Here is a 24,548-nt window from a genome sequence, read left to right on the forward strand (position 1 = left end):
CTTGCAGGCCCTGCAGTTGGTTTAAAGGGTGCAGACAAAGCGGAGTGCTCTCTCCTGATCCATCTGGGCCACTCCCTCTGTCATCAGTCATTGTCAATGGGAGATGTATGTGTAGCCGCTCAAGGGCCATGTCTGACCCCAAGGGCATTGGAAATGTTCTTAGAGAAGGCATTGTTTGCTCGCTGCCTTTGGAAGCCAAGCTCCAGACATTCTAGGGAGCAGCCCCTGGCTGAGACCTAGCTGCAGTCTAGAAGGAAAGAGGCAAGACTGTGCTTCTAAAACCTACGGGAACTTTATTCCTCCTTCGCAGCCTAATTCTGCTATGCTTCTGAATCTACTCAGCCTCGTCCCTTTTTCGTTTCTGATCTCTCTTTGGTCAAAGTCTTGGAGGAGAATTCCGAAACAGGGAGGCGAGGACTTGGGTCCCCCGGGTCTTTATTCAGAGAACGTCGAAATGTAAATCACCAAAGAAGTAAAGCTGACAAGACGCAACAGACGCATCATAGGAAAACATGAAATAATGCTCTTTCCAAACACAGCGAGGCGATTTCCTGGGAGGAAAGCAGAAACCTGGGCTCTGCTTCTTGCTCAGAAGGGGAGGGTGGGGCCCCAGGCTGGTGGAAACACTTCACAGGCGGCTGTAGTGCACAAAAGCCATTGGCTGAGCCTCGGTGGGGTGCGAGGGCCGGGCAGAGGGCATGTGTGCGTCTCAAGCCTGTGCTGCTGGGATGCCTCATGGTACCCAGGCCCCGAGGTCAGATGACTCATCATTGATTTGTCATTCGGGCCCCCTGGGTGCTTCCCAAGGGTGTGTTACATTCACAAAAACTTACTGGGGGAGTAGCGGAGTTTTGAAAATGTCTATGCACAAAACTGGAATTACTTTCTGTCTTCTTTTGGCGACGGCTGTGGTGGCCGAGGCTGGGAGTGCCTAAAGACTCCAGGTGTCACTCCCCAAACCTGTTCACAAATAGACCTCCTGTCCCCTTAACAGGGCTGAGTGGCTTCGTTCAGCAGGGCATGGTTGGGACTCTTCTTGTGTCCCTTGCTTGCCGGTTTCTGATCTGGACAGTGGACCCAGCCCCTCGTCCTGCTGCAGTAGGACTGTTGTGGGGACCCCGTGAGATGGCAGAGACTATAGCACTGTGTGGGGGTAAAGGATTATTTCTTGGCTTAAGGAAGGGGGCGATGTTTGCTTGTGAGGGGTCCAACAGGGACATCGTCATTTGCATCCTGACCTGGCCTCAGACCTCTGTTTTAATCCATTTGAAGATGACTTTATTATTAATCATTCAGTATGGAAATGATGAGGTTTCACACACTCAGACCTTCTGAAACATGGAAATACTATTCTCCTGTTAGAAGCCCATTCGGCTAGAAATCTGAGCATCCAGTCTTTTTTTTTTTTTTTTTCTCCCCTTAACATTTTGTTGCCTCCTCCCCTCACCCCTTCCCCCCACCCCCCTGCCCCCATCCGCCTTTCCTTTTGGCTCACCGAAACCTGAGTGCCACTTTTCTGGGAAAGCCTGATATTCTGACTTCAGTTTTGTAATTTAATGATGGAGAGTTTCCTTAGTAAACCAAATTTAGAGTCCTAGAATGCTTATCTTATATCCAGACCTTGAACATAAAAGGCATTTTATACCCGCAATTGTTCATTTAATGAGCAATTGCAGAGTGCAGGCCGGTTAAGGGATTGAGCTATATGCACTATTATTGCAAGAAGTATTCCGAAATACCAGAAATAGGACGTAAGCTCTGATCAGGGAGACTGTGAGCACAATTACCTTCTTTTCAAATCCTTCTGTGACACTGCGGGAGGAAAAAGGACTTTGAAACTTGAAAGGAAAGAGCTTGCTTTCAACCTCAAAAGCTAGGAGGAAAGGGCTCTGAAATTTGCTCAGAATTCCCAATTCACCATTAGCCTGTTTCTTCCTTTAGCCTCAAGGCATTCTCCGCTTTTTGAAAAGATGTTAAGAAATTCAGTCACAATAGAGAGCCTAGTTTTGAACATGTTTCACTCGGTCCATTGAGGTCTGGGCTCCAGCCTTTGTGTGGGGTGAATTGAGCTGAGCAGCTAGCTGGTTGGAGACAGGTGAATGAGGAGTCGCTGTGCTGTGCAGTCGCAAATTCTGGCAAAGAAAGAAGCTCCTTTATTTTACAATATGCATTCCGGTACAACCCCGCCAGTGGCAATATGTGGAGTTGAGCCTGTTCTTAAGTCAATACAGAGTACTTGGTTTATAGCAACTCTTGTTAAGTTTGTCTTGTAATTGAAGCTGCTGTTGACCTTGCTTGGGGACCATTTGTAAAACCGTTTATTTAGCATAAACTGAAATAATAAACCCTCCTTCTCTCGGGCTGATTGTGATAGGGTGACATTAGTTTGATTTAATGATTAGCCGCCTGACCCTTCTGCTGGAGAGAGCGGCTTGAATAGAGAGAGTTCACTCGGAAGCACTCAGAAAGAATACTAATGAGCTTGTTAAATTTAGCATGGCTCCAACCACTTTTAATTCCTCTAATGGGAGCGGCACTGCCTGGGAGAGGGCGAGGGAGGCAGGGAGACACCGAGAATGTTCCTAGAGGGTCTGCACACTAGAGAAAGCCCACCAAGAGAAGTTTGCAGAAAGTAGCTAGCCAGAGCCTGGGGTCCGAGTTGTAAGTATTGCCCGTTGTCTTATACTCTGTGTCTTCTCTGTCTTGGGGGAAGAGAGGAGTAATGGTGTTAAAACGGGATTTAAGGGAACAGTTTAAAAATCGATGTTAATTTGAAAAAAAAAAAAAAAGCAGCCACGTGCACCGTGAGCTCTCCTCATCAGCTAATTTTGCCAGGGTTGCAGGAGATGTTTCTGGTTGGTGATGCAGTGCAGGGTTTTATTTTTATACCGGAAGAATCGTCTGAAACTTTTATCCAAGGTCCAGGCCAAAAAGCCGTTGCTTCCTGGGTTGCGAGGAGAAATCGTGCAGGTGTTTGCGAGTAAGTGCACAGGAGCGTGTGTTCGAGTCCCGCTTCTCACCACACGGTTTCGTTAAGGCTTCATTGTCAGTGATCTGAGCGGTGTTTGCAAGGAGGCAACTTTTGAGTTTCCAGCAATCATGGCACTAAGACTCGATGATGTCGGTTGCCTTTGGGTGAGTTTGGAAAAATCTGGGACAGTTTGTAAAATGCGATGCTTGGGCAGCTCTCCATCGGGGGGCAGGAGTTTGTTAACTTGCACTCGAGCGTGGATATACAGAAGGAAGGAGGTCCAAAGAGGGATTCTGATGACAGTATTTAAAATTGTTTTTTCCTGACACTTTTTAGTGAATTGCATGTTTCCGTGTGACCCCCGAGTTAGCAGCTGTTTGACATAGAGAAGCAGGAACAGCCCCCTGCCTGTGTTTGGCCGTTAAAGTCCATTGGCAGATGCTCCTGGAGCAGTGGGCTGTTGGCTTACATTTTTGCAGCCGACTTCTGCTTGTTGCCATGGTGAACAGTATGTTTCTGTCAATAATTTGGCCTGGCGTAGCCTGTCTGCACTGACTCTCAAACTTTATTGAACAACTCGGCACAACTGAACAAGATTAGACAGTTTCTTCTTTTGGCTTACTGAAGTGGTTGCTAAATTTATAAGAGCAGGCAGGAATATGGCTTGGAAAGTTTCCTTTTCACTGCAGAGAGCGTGCTCTCTAGCCTCAGAGCTGTTTGTATTCTGGAGCGTGTGTACTGTCAGGGTTTGATCTGAGTGCACGTTAGAAGCGAGAAGCAGCTTAGTACACGAGGTAAACTTCAGGAAATAGTTGCCTACTGGAATTTCTTGGCGAGGAGGGAGGGGGTGGGTAAACAGTGTGTTGGCATCGCCTGTCGTAAAAGTGAGTGTGATGAAAGTTTGCACACTCAGAACATTCTTGCCTGCAGTTTACTAAAGCAATGAGTTAAGGTTTTCTGTATTAACTATTTGAACTTTGTTTATTCCTTGTTATAACTTGCGTAGTCACACGTTAGTATCACTCTCATTAAGAAAATAATAAAAGTTTAGTACTTGTGAAAAAATCACTTAGCTGAAAAGGCACCCCATTTCCACTCCTCCCCGCCCCCCAATGGCTTCCTTCTCCCAGGAGACTGGGGGTGGGGCATGGGAGGGCCCTGCTCAGACCAGGCCCAATTATTCAACTATTTGTGAAGTTGGAATTCAGCGGCTCATCATGAAGGCATGGCTTCTAAGAAACTCACTCTATTACAGGGATGCCGTTCCAAGAGAAGAGAAGAGAAGTTAATTTCTTCTAGGAAGATTAAGTCAAGGGAATCCTGTTTTCAACCTGGAACAGATTAGCGGAGGAGCTTGGTTATTCATTAACCAGAGAATGCTAATTATGTGTCAAGACGGCTCTTGGGGGAGGGCTTTCGGGTTTTCCAAATGAAGGTCCATCCTACAGAACTTGCACCTCAGTGCCACGAGTTCACTTCAGGTTGAAATTTGAAATAAAGATTTAATACAGGCGCAAATTAGTGGAAAATATGACGTTGACCATTTGCAGGTTATAGGAATTTTTATAAAACTGACTAAGAGGTTTAATGTTTTTGACACCCTTTCGCAAACCCTGATTCTATAGCCTGCGACTTCACTGCTAATGAAGTATGAGGTTGGAGTGGCACCTACAAGGATTAGTCAGAAGGGAAAATAAAAATGGAGGGTTTTGTGAGTTGTTTTTTTTTTTTTTTTTTTTTTTGGTAGTTTGTTTTTAAATGAACAAAAGCATGCACTTTGAATTGCTTTTGTAAAGATCGATGTGGGAAAGGGTGGGATTACACTGATTTTTTCCTTCTGTTTAGTAGTTACTTGATAGATTAAACTCATAATCTATTCCATAATTACAAGATTTGGGGGAGAAGATCTGCACAAAACAATGCTAAAGTAATGTTTCACAGTTTCCCTGCAGCAGTCAGCAAATTCACTGTAAAGACCAAAGCATACCTCATTGTCTGTTCTGTTCTGCAAGTCATTTGCTAGGCTGAAACAACAATTGCTTATTTCTTCAAATCCCAGACAGAGGCAGAAGGATTCAAGTTGCTTTGGGTAGTTCAAGCCATTAGTCAACACAGAACAGTAGTCGTGACTATAGTCTATATATTCATGCTTGCCCGTGTTTATAGCTGTACTTGCTTCTGAATTTGTACAAACAGTCATGAATCTGCTAAAGCATACTTTTTCTGTTGTTTAGGGGCTCTCGGCCAGATAGAACTGCTTTATGCAATACTTTGAAGAGAAGTTTATATGTTGGGATAAACCGTGTTCAAAATCTGTCCATCTGAAATGCACAACAGCATTATCGCTCACATACATATATGTGTATTTAAGATCAAGAATGGAAAATCGTTTTCAAATTAGATGTGTAAGCCGTGTGCAAACGGCTTTGCTTCTGTCAGCACGGACCTTCCAGACCACAGTCTGCTGATGAACTGCAGAACTTGTTTGGGAGCTTGTAGTTTAGAATGTGTGTATGATTCTACCAGATGAATTGGCCCATTTGTTGTGGGTTCAGATCACTCGTTTGGTTTAGTTTTAGGCATGGGTTCTTTGATCTGCTCTTATAGAAAAGGTCCTCCAGTCCCATTCCCAGAGAGCCATAATGGGTCGATGGGAAGGTCCTATGGATCAAAGGGAATGGAAATACTGGAGGCGGGAATATTGAATGTGTGTGGAATTTCAGAAAGCTGTTTCTTAATGTCTGAAGCGGCGTCCAGACCCCCGCAGAACATGTGCCCGTATCCACACAACTGACGCCTGCCTCGCCCACAGAGCCGTCTTGCCCTGGGAATTACAGTCTTGCTCCATTTTCTTCTTGGTTCTCAGCAATGTTCTGTGGGCTGCAGCGAAGTAACTTGCAAAGGGCACTGTAGGTTTCCACGGTTGGCACCTTTATCCCTTTGTAACTAGTGGGTCTTTTGTCCCATTTCAAGCTCCAGTAAACCAGTGGGTTACAGACCTAAGAAGACAAAAACGGGAAAACTTCTGGATCACTGTGGGCCCTTTGATCCCTAGATCACCCAGAGCCTCAGCGGGTGTCTGGGCTGCCCAGATACCTGAGCGGCCCAGCTTCCTCAGACAGTCAGGGGGAAGCTGGACATCACAGCCTCAGGCTGGCAGAGCTTCCAGCTCCACTTGGGACCTGCAGGGATATTGGCAAGTCCCTGATGAAAAGCCTCCCTGGCAGATTTCGGTTGTAAGCTGGCGATGATAATTTGCTGACCCCCTACATCTCAACTTAATAGGCTCATTTCCTGCCCCCCCCCCATCCTTGGATTTGTATTTTGGACCTTCATTCATAAGCAGTTTTGCCTGGAGACTATCCCATCATGGTGTAGCTTTCAACGTTGCCAAGAATGAGAAATAGGCTTCTTTTGGGGAGGAGGGAGAGAGAGGGAGACCTAATTGATTACTGTTTTTGAATCACTCCTTCCAGTGGCTCACGGAGCTTTCGTTTTCCTCCTTTCCTTAGAAGATGAAAGTCCTGGGCAGACCTATCACAGAGAGAGAAGAAACGCAGTCACCATGCAGCCACAGAGTGTCCAGGGGCTTGGCAAGATTAGCGAGGAGCCTTCGACATCTAGTGACGAGAGGGCCTCACTGATCAAGAAGGAGATCCATGGGTCCCTGCCGCACCTGGCTGAGCCCTCTGTGCCGTACCGCGGGACTGTGTTTGCCATGGACCCCAGGAATGGTTACATGGAGCCCCACTACCGTAAGTGGTTCCTGTCCCGCGGCCCCCATTCCGGGAGCTGCGGAAGGCCAGGCAAGTGCGCGTGCACGCGTGCTTCATGAGTTATTGTGCTGGTATTAATTGATATAAATGTTTAATTGACTTTTTTTCCCCACTCTTCTCCCCCTGTCCTACATCCTGTCCATTCCTCCTTTTAGAGAGAGCCATTTTCTTACATCTCTAAGCAACATCAAGCCTTCAGGAAGGTGTCCATCTGTGGCTAATCCACATGGACCTTTGCTGGGAACGAGAACCAGATTTCTTCCACCCAAGTAGACACTGCAGGAGGAAAATTGGTTGATGGGGGTAGTTATTAAAGTGGGCTGCATTGGCAGGAGTCTTCAACAACAGCTATTCCCATTTTTAATGATTTTTTGCGTAATTGTTGAGGATGAACAGACCTCTTTTAACAGATCGTTGCTAAATTCCTTAATGCGGAAGATTTTTTGCTACCTGTTTTGCTTTCCTCTCCAGCCAGCATGCCAGAAATGGGCGAAGCTCCTTTTCCAGCACTAATAAAGTTTAAGTAAATCACCAGCACTCAGAATAAAAGTGTATGATGGTTTTCTCCAAAGAATGATGTATAAGGGGTGACTTTATTTGTGGCCTGTTTCTAGTTAAAAACAATATAATTTGGTTGTGGAGTAATGAAGTTCACATTGAGGTGCCAAAGCTTACAGCTCTTGATTACAGATTTATCACCTTGCCAGGATACAGACTTGCCATTTAACCTTCCCGGCTCCAATTCCAGATGATCCATTGAGCTCCAGTGAGGGGCACTGGTTTGTGTTTCCCTTTTTCCACATCATTCAGAAATTTTAGTGTTTTAAGGCAAAAGGTCATTAGCCAGATGACTGATTAGTGAGGACAGCTGATTAGTGCTTTTTTTTTTTTCCTTTTTGCTCAAGAAAGTGCCCAGGATAAAAGCTAATTTCATCCCTTCGTTAGCTGGCTTGCAGCAGAGGGGAATGTTCCCTCATCAGGGTGCAGATCAAAGAGCCCGGAGCAACCTTACGTCTCAGCAACTGCTCCCCCCCCCACCCTTCCCCACCGACCAGATTACATTGTTAGTAAAGACGGAAGGTACATTATTTTTGTAAGTGCAGAGCGAATTATTTTTTAAGTGGTCAGAAGCATAGAGGAAAGGGTCTTAGGGATTCTTGTAAGCTTTTGGACAAGGCTACGACTTCTCTGATCAAAAAGTGCTTATTGGTCAAAAATAACAACTTCTCTGATCAAAAAGTGCTCATTGCTGCAGTTGTTTTTACCAGTCTAGAAGTGAGGAGGAGTGGGGCGTGCCTCTTTTTCTTCCTTCATTAAAGTTTATTTCATTGTCTTTCTACTTTTTTTTTTAGGAGAGTTTGAAACAGTGTTGGCAGGATTTTTCTCTGGGCACAGTCTTGTTTCCTACGTTGTATTTTTATTTAACGGGTCTCTGTTGGATCTCTGTTCCTGCAGAAAATGGGAGGGAATCCGCATCCTAAATTTTTACTCCCTGAGTGTATTTACTTTTTAGAAAGACTCCAGCCTAGCTTATTAGCCACAAGTTCCCTGCATTGTTTTCATTCTTATGTGTGAACACAAACTTTTCCCGTCTCTTATTTATGTTTTGTTTTCTATTCCAGATGCCCACTAATTAGTGAGGTATTTAATTGGGCAGGACAGCTGACGAATACTTCTCTTCTGGTTGATGGAAGTAGGCAGATGACCGTTAACTTTCTCTCCGTGCCATTTAACTTGCAGCTTGTTCTTGGTTCGTTGGTTCTAACGGTTTGCCCATTGGATCCTCTCCCTCCATTGAGGGATAGGCTCTCTGCACACCTGGGATCTGTGGCACCGTGTTTGTGACCCGCCTCTCTTGGGCCACCAGTGGGATATTAACTAGCACAGGGCACTGGAGAGCTCTTAGCGGGGCTTGGGACTGTTCTGTTTAGAGGACATAGAACAACAGCTTGATGTCTTCAGCTTTCCCCACTGTTTTGTTCAAGTCACTGTTAAAATTGCATGGTGGCTGACAAACTATGTACGTTGCCTATAACCAAGTGGCAAATGCATTTTGACCCACCATCCCAATGTACTCTCTAAACTGGCCCTAAATAAATGATATCATGACATATATAACATGGTTGGGGGAATCCCAGGGATTACCCAGATCAGATTACCATTTAGGGGATTTCGGCTCAACGTCCAGCTTTGCCATTTTGTGGCTATGTAACTTGGCCAAGTGTGTTGGCCCCTTGAAAAATCATTTGCTAGGGGCGCCTGGGTGGCGCAGTCGGTTAAGCGTCCGACTTCAGCCAGGTCACGATCTCGCGGTCCGTGAGTTCGAGCCCCGCGTCGGGCTCTGGGCTGATGGCTCAGAGCCTGGAGCCTGTTTCCGATTCTGTGTCTCCCTCTCTCTCTGCCCCTCCCCCGTTCATGCTCTGTCTCTCTCTGTCCCAAAAATAAATAAAAAACGTTGAAAAAAAAAAATTTAAAAAAAAAAAAAAAAAAAAAAAGAAAAATCATTTGCTAACTATTTACTTGGCATTATAATGTCACTGCAGCTCCATGACGTTTTCCTGACAATTAAGGGAGACCATGCAAATATAGTATTTGATAAAATCTCTGGCTCATGATGAGTGCTTCACATGATTATGGCACTTCCCCCCCGGGCGTCCACTTCATTAAAGTTTATGTCATTTTCTTGTTCCACTTCCTCCTGTTCCTTTCCATCATCATCATCATCACTGCCACCATCACCGCCACCATCAGCACCTGTATGTGATTAGTTCAACTCTCCAAACCAAGGTGTTTTTGTTAGTGCTGCAGTCGCGTGTGTTTCTCTGCCTCCCTGAGATCCACAGATCTTCCACAGATCAGAGATCAAGTGGGCCATAAACCTTGGGAAAAAGGTTGGTGTCGGCACTGTGCACGTGGCCTTCTGAACATAACCTCTCTCCCTGAACCTTAGTGAATTCTCTCTAATCTTTTGCTCTTTTGTAAGTGAAGGAAGTACGGAAACATTTAGATGATTTTGAGAAGTTTTCACCTGTTAAATTCTTGGCAGAAAGTGTTTTATGTAGCAAATACAGACTTATCTGGAAAACATGACAGGTGCAGAATTATTCAAATGAAGTCTTTTATTTTTATTTATTTATTAAAAAAATTTTTTTTTAACGTTTTATTTATTTTTGAGACAGGGAGAGACAGAGCATGAACAGGGAAGGGTCAGAGAGAGGGAGACACAGAATCTGAAACAGGCTCCAGGCCTGAGCTGTCAGCACAGAGCCCGACTCGGGGCTCAAACTCACGGACTGTGAGATCATGACCTGAGCCGAAGTCGGCCGCTTAACCGACTGAGCCACCCAGGCGCCCCAAACGAAGTCTTTTAAAGATGTCCTCAACTAAGCCTCAAGGAGTTAGATAGGATGTAACTGTAGTTTGTCTCGAACCCTATTGGGTCATTTAATCTTCTCGCAGTATAATGAGTATTTTTTTTAGTACTTTATAATAAAATCCATACCCCTGATCTGGATTTAATTATCCAGGTAAAGCTAATGAATGACCAATGTGATGCTGAAGTCACATCTTCAAGACTTTTTAGGGTGTGAGCGAAGCACCGTCTTTTTAAAATGAGACCTGGAAATTCAGTTCCATTTCTTTACCTGTCGGTACTGCAGCCCTGCAGTGGCTCAAGGTTCAGAAACCTCTTTTTAAAGGCCGTTCATTCCCTTTTCTTTTGAGTCATGTGCTGGCTTCACCAGGTTGTTGGGGAGAAAAGAATCCTCAATCCCGTGTCGCTGCGCATGGGAACACTCACAGGAATTCCTTCGTTTCTCTGTGGTTGGAAAATGTGGACTTTCCAAGATGGCTAATTTGTGCTTCTATATATACTAACTTTGTATTTCTAACGTGTGGGCAGGCTTCCCGTAAGACCGGAAAAGGGAAAATCGTTTCTTTACCCTCAGAAGGACATCTGTAAAATCTTTATTGCACAAGACTTTATTATCCTTGGGCATGGAATGTTGCATCTTCGCAAACTGCAGTTGGCTGGATTCAGAGTATTTTAGGTTTTGTGGGTTTGACTTAAAAAAAAAAAAAAGGAATACCAGGGAGAGCGGGCACTTCAAACGTTCGCAGCATATGTTTGGAATAAAATCCTCACAGGGGGCCCCCGGAGGGTATTCTCCCCTGAAGGGTAGTGGCGGAGGGCTTGTATATCAAGGCGAGAAAGTAGACGTTCAAGCGCCGCGGCTCAGGCCTGGGGTGACGCTGCCTGGCGGGTTGCTGCGCGATCACTAGCGCTTTTTCCTCCCGGAGAGCGTGGGAGGGGCCGGGCTTCAGAGCCCCGACCTGCTTGTACCGGAGTCAGGGTTAGGACCCCTGTCCCCTTCCTACACTTTCATTTTGCCCCTGCTCCATCCGTAGCCAGGTTATTTCAAACTACCATCACCCCGGCTTGCACTTAACCACCACGCACTTCATTCTCTTAGGAACTTGTGAAGGCAGGTGACGTCATAGTTCAGGCATCCCTGCACCCCGGCGGATGCTTAACTTTTCCTCCCGTCCCTGGGACAGAAAACATGGGTTGCGTTGTCTTCTGTCTTCCTGCGAAGGCTCGTGTGTTCCGACTGTCCCTGCTGGAGTCTTGGTGGGGAGCTTCTCAGATTCACCAGGCATGCCTTGCAGGGCCCCTGCTGGTTCTGTTACAAGGAGGAGAAGGAGGTCCCCTTTTCTAAAATTTCAGGCCCCTGTTACAGTTTTGTGGCTGTGACGATGCTTTTCTTCTGCCCCCAACTGCTCCCAAGCAGTAATAGTCCCTCACGGAAAATCTGATTCATTCCTGCATGCAAATGCTTTGATTGAAAACACACCGCTGGTATTCCTCCTTATGTTTCCCAGCTCGGATGACAGAACTATTAGTTGCTAATTAGCAAAACCTGAGGAATTTGCTTAAAGAAAAGAAACTGAATTTTTAATTGCTTGCATTTATTTATTTTCCGCAGAAAGCTGATGGGCCGAGCCCACTTGCATTCTTGTGTGCTAAAAAAAAAAAAATGTAATGTTTTTCTACCTGTCTGTCTTTATATTAGGTGACTTTCTACCCCCCTTAGAAATACATCTTCTAAGCGAGTGGAAGAGAAGATGAGTATTTTACATATTTAATAGGTGCACCTGCTCACATTTCTCTTACTGTTGGAGTGTCATCTGGAGACTGTGAGAGACAAAAATGCCTACGGGGCACAAATGAACAGTTTGGGGTCAACCAGACAGCACAGGCAGTGACAGTTGCCCAAGCACACGGTTCCATTCGCATCTAGTTGATGAACCAATCAGGAATGTTTTAGTGTCTTGGTTTTTCTTCTCTTTCCTTTTCTTTCCTTTTCTTTTCTTTTCTCTTTTTTTTTTTTTTAGTTGGAAATTACACTGTTTAGTCAGAAGGACTGATGTCACGTGATACTTTGGGGGCTTTGCTAGGTACGTTGCTTCCTTCACTGATAGTCTTGAGCTGTAGGGGGATCTGGAGTGGGGAGGTGCAGACAATCTATGAACCTTTGCAGAACTCATATTTGTGAGCTTAAGAATAGTTCCATGATTGGGGCGCGCCTTGGTGGCTCAGTCAGTCAAGTGACCGACTTCAGCTCAGGTCATGATCTCACAGTTCGTGGGTTTGAGCCCCACGTTGGGCTCTATGCTGACAGCTCAGAGCCTGGAGCCTGCTTGGGATTCCGTGTCTCCCTCTTTCTCTGTCCCACCCCTGATTGTGCTCTCTCTGTCTCAAAAATAAACAAGCATTAAAAAAAAAAAAATTGAAAAAAGAATAGCTCTGTGATTATTCTTGGCTTTCTATTAGAAATTCAGTGTTAACTTTCCAGGTTTTCTTTCAGTAGTCCAGAGGTAACGTTTAAGGATTGGAAACTGTGAGCCACTTCCATAGATTTTTAAAGAGCTGTTGCCTTAAGTGGTGGAAGTCTAGGGATGATTCCTAGGGTTCCAGATTGATGCTTGCCAGTGAATCTTGACTACTCTTGTACCTGATATGACTGTGATTCTACGTATCAGTCTTGGGAGGTAGCCTGCAAAACTGGGAACCAGCAGTGAGAAAAGCATGTAGCGTTTAGAAAAATACATTTGGCTTTATTCGTTGAATTTTGGGGTGCATTTATTGGAGGGGACCAGGGAGAAGCTTGAAGGCCATTCAGAAGGACAGACACAAAAGGCTAAGGGAGACCCTGTTCTAGGGAAAATCAGTTGGTCTTCGGTCTCACCCTGGCACAGACCCCTCTTCCATGGCGGCCACCAGAGGCCTCCAGGTCAGGCTCCCCGGCCACTACCTCGGCCACCCCGCTCACACCCTTGTTCCTCTTGGTGTCACTCTGTGCTTTCCTCCTGTCTTCAAGTTCTACTTGTTCTTCAGGGCCTATCTAGAGACCACTTCCTTTGAAAGGCTTTTTTAAGTTCCATTTCACAGAGATATTTCCCTTCCCTGACACCAAGTAGACCTATAATTCTCACCTCAGCACCTCACGGCTGTGTTCTGTGTTGTCCGTGTATGTTGGTCTTTAGAATGATGGGGTGGGTCGTCCAGGGATGGTCCCTTGTTCTTACAGCCACCAGAATTCCTGGGGCAGGGCTGAGAGGACTCCTCTGTGCCTCTGCAGTACAGAGAAGGGTGAGCCTTTCTGTTACCTGACCGGAGTCACAGCCCAGGTGAAGTTTGTCCCAAGCTTGCCACTCTGAAGTGGCCATTCGGCAGCCTGAAGAGACTGATGCTTCGGCCTCTATTTTATTTTTAGTTCCTCTGTGTCACCTCTGATCCAAGCATAGTCACCCAGTCCTTTCTCAAAGTGGGCATTTATGCACACTCAGAGAATGTGTAAATTTCAAAACCAGCAAAAATATTTGCCTCCATGTACATACGGCACATGTAAGACTGCTAGGACTCTCGCAGGAGGTGGATTGTGGTCCTTTGGAAGAAGTTGGCCATTTGCTTACAGACTTGGATGAGGATCCTCTCTTCAGAACCGTGAGGTCAGCACGGGAGATCCGCCCGTTCCGAGTGTTTGATGCCCGTCTGAAATCGAACAGGTGTAGGAATTTTTTCTGTCGGTAAGGCGATCACGGTATTTGTGTCCCCTCTTCCAGATTTTACCGATTTGTTTTCCTTTCAATAATCTCTAGGCAGTTCATGATTTCAGTAACATCTTTCCAACTTGTTAGTGTCCAAATATGCGTGTAATCCATGTTAACAGGAGCCTCCGTCTACGAATCGGTTTGGGATTATAAACTCAGTCGTTTAAATATTCCATGTAATTATTTTCCTTCCCTAATTTGGCACCCACCCAATGCAGGCAGCACTTTTTTTTAGTTGCTTTATAGTTCTTTCCGTCCATCCCTCCCCCCAGCCTTTCTTCGAGTACAGCCTGAGAAACACAGGAACTCTTACCATTTCTCAGCCATCTGTGAACAGCTTTCTGTCCCATTTTCTAACGGAGGCAACATTACCCTTGGTCCCTCCTCCTTTTTCTTGTATAATTAAAGAATGTTACCTTTGATGTCTCTTGGAAGTTGTATCTCCTGTCCTGCTTCAGCTTTCTTGATCTTGTACCTATAAATTTGTGCGGTATCTTCATACTTCTTAGTGAAAGGGCTGGAGTTTTCTCTCTTTGTGTCTTTTACACTTTGATTTAATGTAGGGTAACTGATCTGGCATTTTATTGCTCCATCCTTCCTCTGTTCTGCTAGAGTTTGGATTCTTACAGTCCTCTTTGAAAAGTATCCAACTTCCTCAAATTGTTTAGCTTTTACATTTTGGTCTTTATGTCGGGTCTCTCCTAAAATTAATTGTTCTTCTCTTCCTAATGTCTTCCCTTCCTTTTTGGGGGTCCAGGGGAACATTTTTGATTCATTCAGCTGTTGGTATCTTTTGTTCATCTGTTAGTCATTTGTTATTTCAGCGTGTGCTTACTAGTGGCATCCTAAGGGATGAACAAAGGACTAGTGGCGTTAGAAAGGATGAACAGGGGCGCCTGGGTGGTGCAGTCGGTTAAGCGTCCGACTTCAGCCAGGTCATGATCTCGCGGTCCGGGAGTTCGAGCCCCGCGTCAGGCTCTGGGCTGATGGCTCAGAGCCTGGAGCCTGTTTCCGATTCTGTGTCTCCCTCTCTCTCTGCCCCTCCCCTGTTCATGCTCTGTCTCTCTCTGTCCCAAAAATAAATAAACGTTGAAAAAAAAAAAAAAAGAAAGGATGAACAAAGTTGCTGCTCCCATGGAACTTCAGGCTGGTGGGACATGGAGATAAGTAGATAAGCTCATACAAAAAAACCAATACAAAGAATGTGTCAGAAAGGCAGATGCAGGGTCCTCTGGGAGCCGGTAACAACATACCTGACCCAGACTTGAGGAGGGCTTCCTGGAGGAAGGGACATCTGAACTAATCCCTGTGGCAAAAAGGTAGAGAAGATCCTTTGCAAAGGAAATCCTGACCCCTGTGAGGACCTAGGGGGAGGGTGGCTGAAGGGCAGAGCTCAGGGAAGGGAGTGGTAGCAGACGGGCTCCTGGGGGGAGCACCTCTGCTTGATCCCTGGGGTGATCTCACCGCAGGACATGTTGTGTTTCATGGCTCTTGGGTATTTCAGCAGATCTTTGGATAACTGTGTTTCCCATTGCTAACCCAGAGTTTCTTTGTCTCTGAGAGTTTAATTCAGCTCCTCGCTGGGATTTGCAGGCTCAGGATTCCTGTCTGACAACCACCCTCCCGACTTCTGGCTGCGGCCCTTTCTTTCATTGGCCATCAAGCACGTGCTGCCTCCCTGGGTGATGTGGCCTGTCTTCCTCTGAAGACAACAAAATACTTTTTCTCAGACTCTGAGCTCTTCTGTGTTGGGTAACCCAGATAGCCACAATAGCTTTCTTTCTATTTTTAAGTTTATTTATTTATTTTGAGAGAGAGCGAGTGAGCATGTGTGTAAGCAGGGTACGGACAGAGAAGGGGAGGGGGAGAGAGAATCCCAAGCAGGCTCCAGTCTGTCACCGCAGAGCCCGATGTGGGGCTTGATCTCATGAACTGTGAGATCATGACCTGAGCTGAAATCGAGAGCCTGTTGCTCGACCGAGTCAGCCACCCAGGCAACGCCCCCCCCCCCCATGGTATCTTTCTTGATCTCCCAAGTACAAATCCCAAACATTGACAATAAAATGCAGCTTAATTTCTAATGAATTAAGAGTGTCTTGTATCAAGACTCATTGTAACTTCAAAATATATAATGTTCATGATTAAAAAAAAAAACCCAAAACCTTGAGTTTTATTTTCTTGGAAAACTGAAATCTAACATCAGTCAAACTGGAGAAAGTGCAAGGGACCTATGGTGAGGTTGGGGGCAGGGTCCTGAACTAAAGTGAAATTCAGCTGGAAAATCCAGTAGCTAATGCTGTTGGGGGGAAATGGGAACAAAGATCTCCAGTGGTGGCAAAAGCCAGCAATCCAGCCTGGACGGAGACGATCTTAGGAGAAGGTGGTGGGACCCCTGAGGAGGAGATGCGTGTCCTCCGCGGGGGCTGTGGGGCTAATCAGCAGACATTGTGCAGGTCAGAGGAAGCCTGCTCCGGGAAGCTGGGTGTTTACTCGTTCCCTGGAGGGGGGCCCATATCTGCATCCTGATTGTGCTTATGACTCGTGAGGGGAATAAAAGGAGTTGCCTGTGTCCTAATTTAGAGACGATCAGACAAGTGTGCATGACAGAGGCTAGGAAGCAGCTTGCTTTTTTTTCAGCTTGGTTTCATGGGATAAGCCTGTTTTCAAAGTCAGCAAGAATTCACGTGTCCTTCCCCATCCCTGTTTCTCCCTGTAAGTAAGGTGTGTCATCAAATGTCACTTCTGCCCTGCTCCCTGCCCATCTGGAATATGATGGATCGTACACTTGGCTTCTGAGATCTCAGCCTGGCTCCACAAATCTGACCACATGGGTTGACCCTTTTGATCTAACATGCAATTTACTTTTATATTTAATGTATCTCTGGCTGCTGGATGCCTTTTCATGTACTATCTTTTATCGTTAATGATGCTTTGAATGTAGTCTGTGTATCACTTTGCTGTAAATTGACGATATAGAGAGAGAGTCGATGAGCAGCTGGAGGCACCTGAAAGCCTGTGAGGTTCCCGGCCCTTCTGAGCACCCCCCCTGGTGGACGGGCTTCAAGTCTTACTTGGGTACATGATGCTTGACGTTTATTCTCATTTCAAAAATCCTGTGCATTTTTTGAGAGTCTGCTATGAACCAGACACTGTCTAGGTCCTGAAGGGTTGAGCATTTGCCAAGATCAGTCAGGTTCTTATTCTTGTGGAGCCCACACCACAGCCAGAGGACTTGCACTAACCACCTGGGTAGAGATGTCATTGAGCCAGCACAGCTGGTGCTCTGAGCCCAATAATCGGGTGGTGTTGTGGGGAGAGGCTCAGGGCGTAGTAATGTGTCAGGCCTTGTTCAGAGGGGTCTTTGCAGTTGAGACCCAAATGACGAAAAGAAGCCAGCCATGGGAAGATCGAAGGGGAGAACATTCCACTTCAAGAGTGGAATTTGTGGGTTTGCTGTAGCCGTGTCCAGGAGGAAGAGAGAAGGCTGGTGTAATGACTTGGTGAGTGAGTGGGGCAGTTTAGGGGCAGGCAGGGGGACAGGGTTGGGGGAAATTGGGGGACATTGGAAAGCCATGGGACGGTGTGACGTAATTGGGTTTTTTTCTTGGGGAGTGTTGCTCTGGCTGGTGTGTGGGGACTTCATGAGAGAAGTGTAGAGTTAGGAAGTGACCCAGCAGGCTGTTACCGTGGCCTAGGTGGGAGGGAAATAGTCCTCCCGTCTTAGAAATTAGGGCGGGCAGATACTGAACTCTCCCTCCTTGTGCCACAACTTACGTCAGGGCGCTGAATTCATTTAATTCCCACAAAGATGTCATGATTTTCCCTGTTGAGAGAGGAGGGAACTGAGGCCCATTAGGGCTAAGGAAGTTGCCCATTTTTCCATGGTTCAGAAGTGGCTGAGCCAAGATTTGAACCCACATCATTTGGCTCCAGAGCTCAAATTCTTAAACCGTGCTTTCAACATGGCAGTCCACAGCTGCGCGAGGGCGCGACCAGGCGGGCAGTGGGTCATGCCCAACCTTACTGGGGGAGCTGGGGGACTCTACCAGAACCAGGTGGTGGTGCTGCCGGTGGTGACAGGCGAGGGTCTGGCATGCCCTTGGGAGGGTGTGCAGCCATTGATGAGCATGTCCCAGGCGGGGAGAGTGCAGGTGCTTCCCTCTGGTCGCTGTGCTCCAGGCCCTGCTACGTGGGAGGGAGAAGAAATTGCTTCTGAGGGATACTCTCCTGAAGAGTTAGAAGTAACCTGTGACCTAAGTACGGTCAGGCGTCCTGGTCCTCTCTGCGCCCTTCTGTTTTGGGGGAGAAGTGTGTTGGGAAACACTGCAGTCCCCACAGCAGGCCCCTATGTGGAGTATTTGCTGTGCTCAAGGTGCTAGGCTAAGGACTCAGTTTTTGCACAAACCCACTTGGCACGTGAGTTAACTGAGATTCAGAGGGATCTTGCTCCCGGTACTAGTTGGAGTCTGGACTCCATGGCTGAGGGTTTGAGAGTGAGGGAGGGAGGCTCCACGACACTGCTGTTTACTTATCTTGTGAAACTTTGCCTTCCCCACCGTGTCCTGTTAACCCCCATACCTGCAGTGGCTTTTGGGAAAGAGGCTGTCTGCTTGGACCACAGATCGAATCATCATGTGAACTTGATTCTGAAAAGCAGCCTGTATAAATAACTGGAGCTTTCACATATCAGAATAATGCAGTATCTGGCCCCACCCAGGCCCTGTCTGGGGACAGCGATCCCTTTCCTGTCCCTCTGTGTGACTACACGGGACCCTAGGGGAAGGAGTGGCAGAGAGAGAGCACCCTTTCATTTACATTTAGAATAACATTTATTTGCAGAGAGAGAGAGAGCGAGAGAGAGGGAACACAAGCCTGTTGTATCAAGAGGCATCATGCACAAGAGGCATCATGGTGTCCTGCTGACATGGGCAGTTCCTGGTCTCTGGGCTTGGGGGTCTCAGAAAAACTGTAAAGATCTTGGGAGAAGCAGTTAGCATGATTAAGGGGCTGGAGGAATGGTTTATGAGGAAAGATGAAAAGGCCTGACTATGAATCTCAGGGCCGGTGCAGGCTACAGAGACACGTGGCAACTCTCAAATCAGGAGACCCATGCCGAGGAGGGCGGAGACAGAACATCCCAGGGAGGCCATGGGATCCCCTGCTCTCAGGCACTGCTTATTTGACAGACTGATGTAAAACCCTGGACCCTACCTGGATAAAGCTGTTTTCAGGTACCGGATCTGCCCTGAGATCTATCTGGATCTGGTAATCAAATGCAAGTTGTAGCAGGACAGTAAGAAAAGTTAGCGTTGAGACTTCAGAGTAGCTGATCTCCTGAGATACTTCTAACTGCAGCAGTGTAAAACATAAGGCCAGCTGTTACCCGGCTTTTAGAGAAGGCAGAGGGACGGCTTCTTAAGTTATTGTTCGATTCCTCAACGTTCATTTAATGCCACACGCAGAAGAATTAAAAGGTATGACCCTCGCTCTTGATTTTTCTGTTTTGGGTAGAGACCGTGCGAAACACACGCAAAGGATAAAGGAACCGATCAGCAAGTATCACGTGGCAGGTGAAGGGCACGACCCGGGTCTGTCGGGGGTGATTTCTGATTCCGAGAGGGTTTTACAATAGAGCTCTGACTGCATGGCAAATTTAAATCCAGTATGAAATTTCTCCTAATTAACATTTCCCTTCTTCCTTCCAAATATCAAATTTATGGACTCTAAGAAATTCACATAACACATGCCGATGCTGCATTTTCTTTCCGCTTGATCCGTTCCAGCTGTTAGTAACTTTCATGTCTGCCTTTCATTAATTTATGAGGGGCTCGGAGCTGCAATCTGAAATGCTCCCCTGAATTTTAGACCTTTTGGGGGCGAATTTCACATCAGTGGATAGTGACGCTTGCTCATATGTCAGCCAAGCATGTGCGTTTATATCTCTCCAGTGCCCTTCCTGGGGCCCTTTGGGGACGTGTGATTGCAGGCTCTGGCCTGTGGCCTAAGGGGCACACAGTTAGGTTTTGTCATTGCTGATGTCACTGTGCCCCCCACCTGGTGGGTCCGACCTCAGTGTCCTTAGTGTAACTGGTCTGTCACACGGCTCCTGTCCTTAAAGTCTAAGCAACTCATAGGTAATAGATTTTCTGAGTTTTTATAGGCATGCCCTCTGACCCAGCGCAGGCAAAAGTTTCATTTGGCACTTTTGTGTATCATAGAGGCCACCAATGATTCTCTTTTCCTCTCTTTTTATGTCTTCTGCTGGTTCGCAGGGAACCGAGTTCAGGGCATGAATCATACAGGTGCAACTTTTGGTCATTCACACTCCATTTTTCTTAACCATGAATCCTTTTCAAGCTTGCTTGTTTGAACTTGATATTTCATGTTGGTGGCCACATGGTCTCACCGTCCAGGGGCACAGCCACCACACGGAGGGAGGAACTGAGATAGCCCAGTCATGACAGAGGCGCTTGGGACTGTCTGCCCCACAGAGGAGAAGTTTGGAGACCTGCCTTATCATTCCTTCTTGTTAATCTGCCCTGATAGGATATTCCTAAAAAGTTCTTACTTTTTGGTAACCATGAAGCCTTGCTGCTTTGATGCCAGTCACCTGCTATTAGTCTTTGGATTTTCTGAAATCCTCTGTCATGATGAGCCACCAGGTGAGCATTACTTTAAGGCATGGATTTTTTATTTCTGCCGATTCAGGTCCCAAGTATTAAGATTCCAGTTGGAAGTTCTATTAAACAGAGCTTGATATCGGAGATGTGGTTGGCCTCTCTTCTGAGAACAGTCGAGATCCTGCAGGGTGCTGACTTGGGGTGAATCCTGCCTCACGAATTCCCTCCGACGAAGTGTGTGGAGGGGACTCAGTGGGGTCGGGAACGAGACCCTGATTCAGTCTGGCCGAGAAGCTCTGTTTGGCTGCATGGTGTGATTGAGTTTTGGAGTTAATGAACTTGGACATGTCGGCGGTATTCACGACTGTGTGTTCTATGCCGGCTTGTCCTTACTTAGCTGATAGTATCTGAGACCAAGGTAAAGTATTTATTTCAAAACACACACTCCATCTGAATGCCAGACTAGTTTCGCAAAGGGCCAAGGTAGAAATGAAAACATCCTGAGGAGCTATGTGTTCTTTTCCCTGTATACTCATGGCGTAGGTAATGTGCTTTTGTGTTTGGTTTGTATTTTTAAGTAATTTCTTTTTTTTTTTAATAATTTTTTAACACTTATTTTTGAGAGAGAAAGTGAGCGTGAGTGGGGGAGGGGCAGAGAGAGGAAGACAGGACCCAAAGCAGGCTCTGTGCTCACAGCGCATGATGTGGGGCCTGAACTCATGAACCGCTAGATCGTGACCAGAGCCGAAGTCAAGAGTTGGCCGCTTAACCGGCTGAGCCACCCGGGGGCCCCCATAATTTCACTGTTTAAAGTAAAAGTTCCTAGGAGCGCCTAGGTGGCTCAGTCAGTTGAGCGGCCAACTTCGGCTCACGTCATGATCTCACGTCTCCTGAGTTCGAGCCCCGTGTCAGGCTCTGGGCTGACAGCTCAGAGCCTGGAGCCTGCTTCGAATTCTGTGTCTCCCTCTTCTCTCTGCCCCTCCCCTGCTTGCACTCTATCTCTCTCTCTCAAAAATACAAATAAACATAAAAAATTTTTTTGAAATAAATGTTTCTAACCACTTTTTTCTTTCTGAGATTAATATTGAAGATGGCCTTTTCGTGTTCTGAAATTGTAGGAGAGGCTTTGGCACTAGGGATAGCAGCGGGAAATGGTGATGACGCAGGGCATTAAAGCAGTTGATTGTTGATAAGGGGGTAAGTGAAGACACCTTGTGTTCTTTTAGAGCTCATTTTATTTGAAATAACTTTTAGGATCTTTTATAGCCTTGGCTAAAGGCTTTGCAAAACCTGTTAATGTTGGCTCATCTCTGTCAAATGATGTCACGTTGAGTCGCACCATCAGAGCTAATATTGAGATAATGACAAAGTGAGATGACATTCGGAAGCTGTGAGCTTCCACTCCACTTAGGAATTGTGAGGGTTTTGCTAGGATTCCACTCCTGTCCTTGATGATATTCCAAACTGGCAAGCTGAGTCAGGTCTGAGCTGCATTGTCTCCCTGAAACTGATTAGTAAAAACTGAACAGGCAAAATGGATTTGTGAAAGATTTTTCATATATGATGATTATTTGATTACTCCAGTGTTAGTTTATTTTCCCTAGAAAAGATCCAGGTGAAACCTTGAAGTTCTCTTTGTAAAGTAAGCTTTTACTGTGTTTTCATTGAAATTGTATTTACAAGGGGCACATGCTCATTTCAACAAAGGATAAAGTGCGTGAGAGCTTAGGACGGAGAGCTAAAGTCACCCCCATCCTTTCTCCTTCAACCCCAGTGGCAAGGACAGTTTTTGCTATTTCTGTTTTAGTTCTTTTGGTAGACAACCATCACAGCCCCACACTGTGCTTACACCTTTATTTCCTGACATACGGACTCTGGATGCTTTCACTCAGCACTATTTATCGACTCCCCAGTAGGAGAGGAAACCTCTAATCTTCCCACATTGTACCCTCATCTCTTTCAATATAGATAATATATTACTAATTATGTTTACTATTATTTCTCTAATGGTCGTTGTTTTTTTAAGTTTTTTTAATTTCAGAGAGAGAGAGAGCGAGAGAGCACGTGTGCATGAGAGTGGGGGAGGGGCAGAGATAGAGGGAGAGAGAGAATCCCAAGCAGGCTCTGCTCTGTCAGTGCAGAGCCCAAAGTGGGGGTTGATCTCACAAACCGTGAGGTTTCAAAAACTGTGAGATCCTGACCTTAGATGAAATCTGGAGTTGGATGCTTAGCTCACTGAGCCACCCAGGTGAGTATTTTTGTAAAGACTATCTTAAACCTCTATTTCTTCTTCTTCTTCTTCTTCTTCTTCTTCTTCTTCTTCTCCTCCTCCTCCTCCTCCTCCTCCTCCTCCTCCTCCTTCTTCTTCTAATCAAGTTTTCATAGTAGTTTTTGATTTTCTAGTTCAAAGGTGAGGATATTAGGTGACCTTCCCCATCCCATCTTTTGGAGCCTAGCTTTTCCAGTGTTAATATCTCCCTGGAATCTTCCAGCCAGCATCACATCTGCCGTGTTTCTGTCCATAGGTTGACTTTAAAGGCTGGAAATCAGTTAAGCATCTGTAGCCTCACTTCTTTGCAGGGCTGGTGCGACCCAGCAGAGACGGGTTAGCATTAAGAACAAGTCGTCTGTCTGTTCTTACTTTCTCTTCATGGCTTGCATAGCTGCTGTGTTGCTTTTTTTTTTTTAAATTTTTTTTTTCCAACGTTTTTATTTATTTTTGGGACAGACAGAGACAGAGCATGAACGGGGGAGGGGCAGAGAGAGAGGGAGACACAGAATGGGAAACAGGCTCCAGGCTCCGAGCCATCAGCCCAGAGCCTGACGCGGGGCTCGAACTCACGGACCGTGAGATCATGACCTGGCTGAAGTCGGACGCTTAACCGACTGCGCCACCTAGGCGCCCCTCTGTGTTGCATTTTTGTAGCTGCTTTAGCTTTTCCTCTCTTACTTGTCTTTATAAACATCCTTCCTTTCCCCCTCGACCTCCTAACCTTATCATTTGCACCTAAGGGAGAGCCCCCATCTTTCCTGGGCACTTCATTCTCCCAAGAAGTCTGAACTGGGTGTCTCGGGACATCCCTTCATGGTCATCCACACTGAAACGACTATTTCTGGGGTCTTATGCCTTTGTCATTCTTTGTTTTATTTTACCATGGTGTAGCAAGTAACTTCCCACCAATGGGGAGGTAACACTTTCTGAGTCCTTGCATTGGTAAAGGTACCTTTATCCTGCCCTTGCTTTTGTGTGATAGTGTAGCTAGAATTCTGACTTAAAAAATCATCTCCCCTGAGATGTTGCAAGGCATTGCTGCCTTTTATATTAACATGCAAAGTTGTAGATGAGAAGTCTGATGCCCCTTTGATTTATATTCCTTTGTAGATGTTGATCTTTTTGCCCTTAGTGTCTGAAAACCCATCTCCAGATGCAGATATTTTAAATTTAACTTACTTTAATTTTCGTCTGTTTGCTTATCGGTTGGTAGACCACTCCAGTCTGAAGCTGCATTGTTTATCTCTGGGGATGTTTTATGTTCATTCTGTCTTTAATCATTGTACTGCCCCGTGTTCCCTGTTCATCTTTTCCGGATTCTGCTTACTTGACTGTTATGCCTCCTGGGTTATTTTTCTGTGTCTCGTATCTTTTCCTTTCATATTCTCCCATCTGTTTGCTTCTGGTTCTGTGTTCTGGGAAATTTCCTTGAATTCATTTTCCAGTGCTTTTGGTGACCTTTTAATTTTAGTCATTACGTTTTCAATTTCTGAGAGCTCTTTACTTTTTTAATCTTATTTATTGTGAGAAAGAGGGAGACAGCACAAGAGGGACAGATAGAGAGAATCCCAAGCAGGCTCCACACTGTCCGCACAGAGCCCACTGTGGGGCTTGAACTCAAAAACTGTGAGATGGTGACCCGAGCCGAAACTTAAGAGTCAGACACTTAACTGTCTGAGCCACCCAGGAGTTCCTCTGAGAGCTCTTTAAAAAAATACTCGATGGTTCCCATTTTTGTAGCATGTTGCTCTGGCCTTTTGTATGTAATACTTCTTTACGATCCTCACAAGTTGCCC

General features: G+C 46.0%; 1 protein-coding gene across 1 annotated transcript in view; it reads left to right on the plus strand.

Moving 5' to 3' along the window:
* The window catches only part of GLI3 (GLI family zinc finger 3), a 265,226-nt gene that overhangs the window by 68,853 nt on the left and 171,825 nt on the right, over positions 1–24,548 (plus strand). The window contains exon 2 of the mRNA XM_047097109.1: positions 6,484–6,726. Coding sequence (XP_046953065.1) covers positions 6,484–6,726 — 243 coding nt within the window. The remainder of the gene's footprint in view (positions 1–6,483; positions 6,727–24,548) is intronic.

Source organism: Lynx rufus, unplaced genomic scaffold (assembly GCF_022079265.1).
Source record: "Lynx rufus isolate CCGP_SWC_20201006 ecotype Redwood Valley unplaced genomic scaffold, mLynRuf1.p SCAF_4, whole genome shotgun sequence".
NCBI lineage: Eukaryota > Metazoa > Chordata > Mammalia > Carnivora > Felidae > Lynx > Lynx rufus.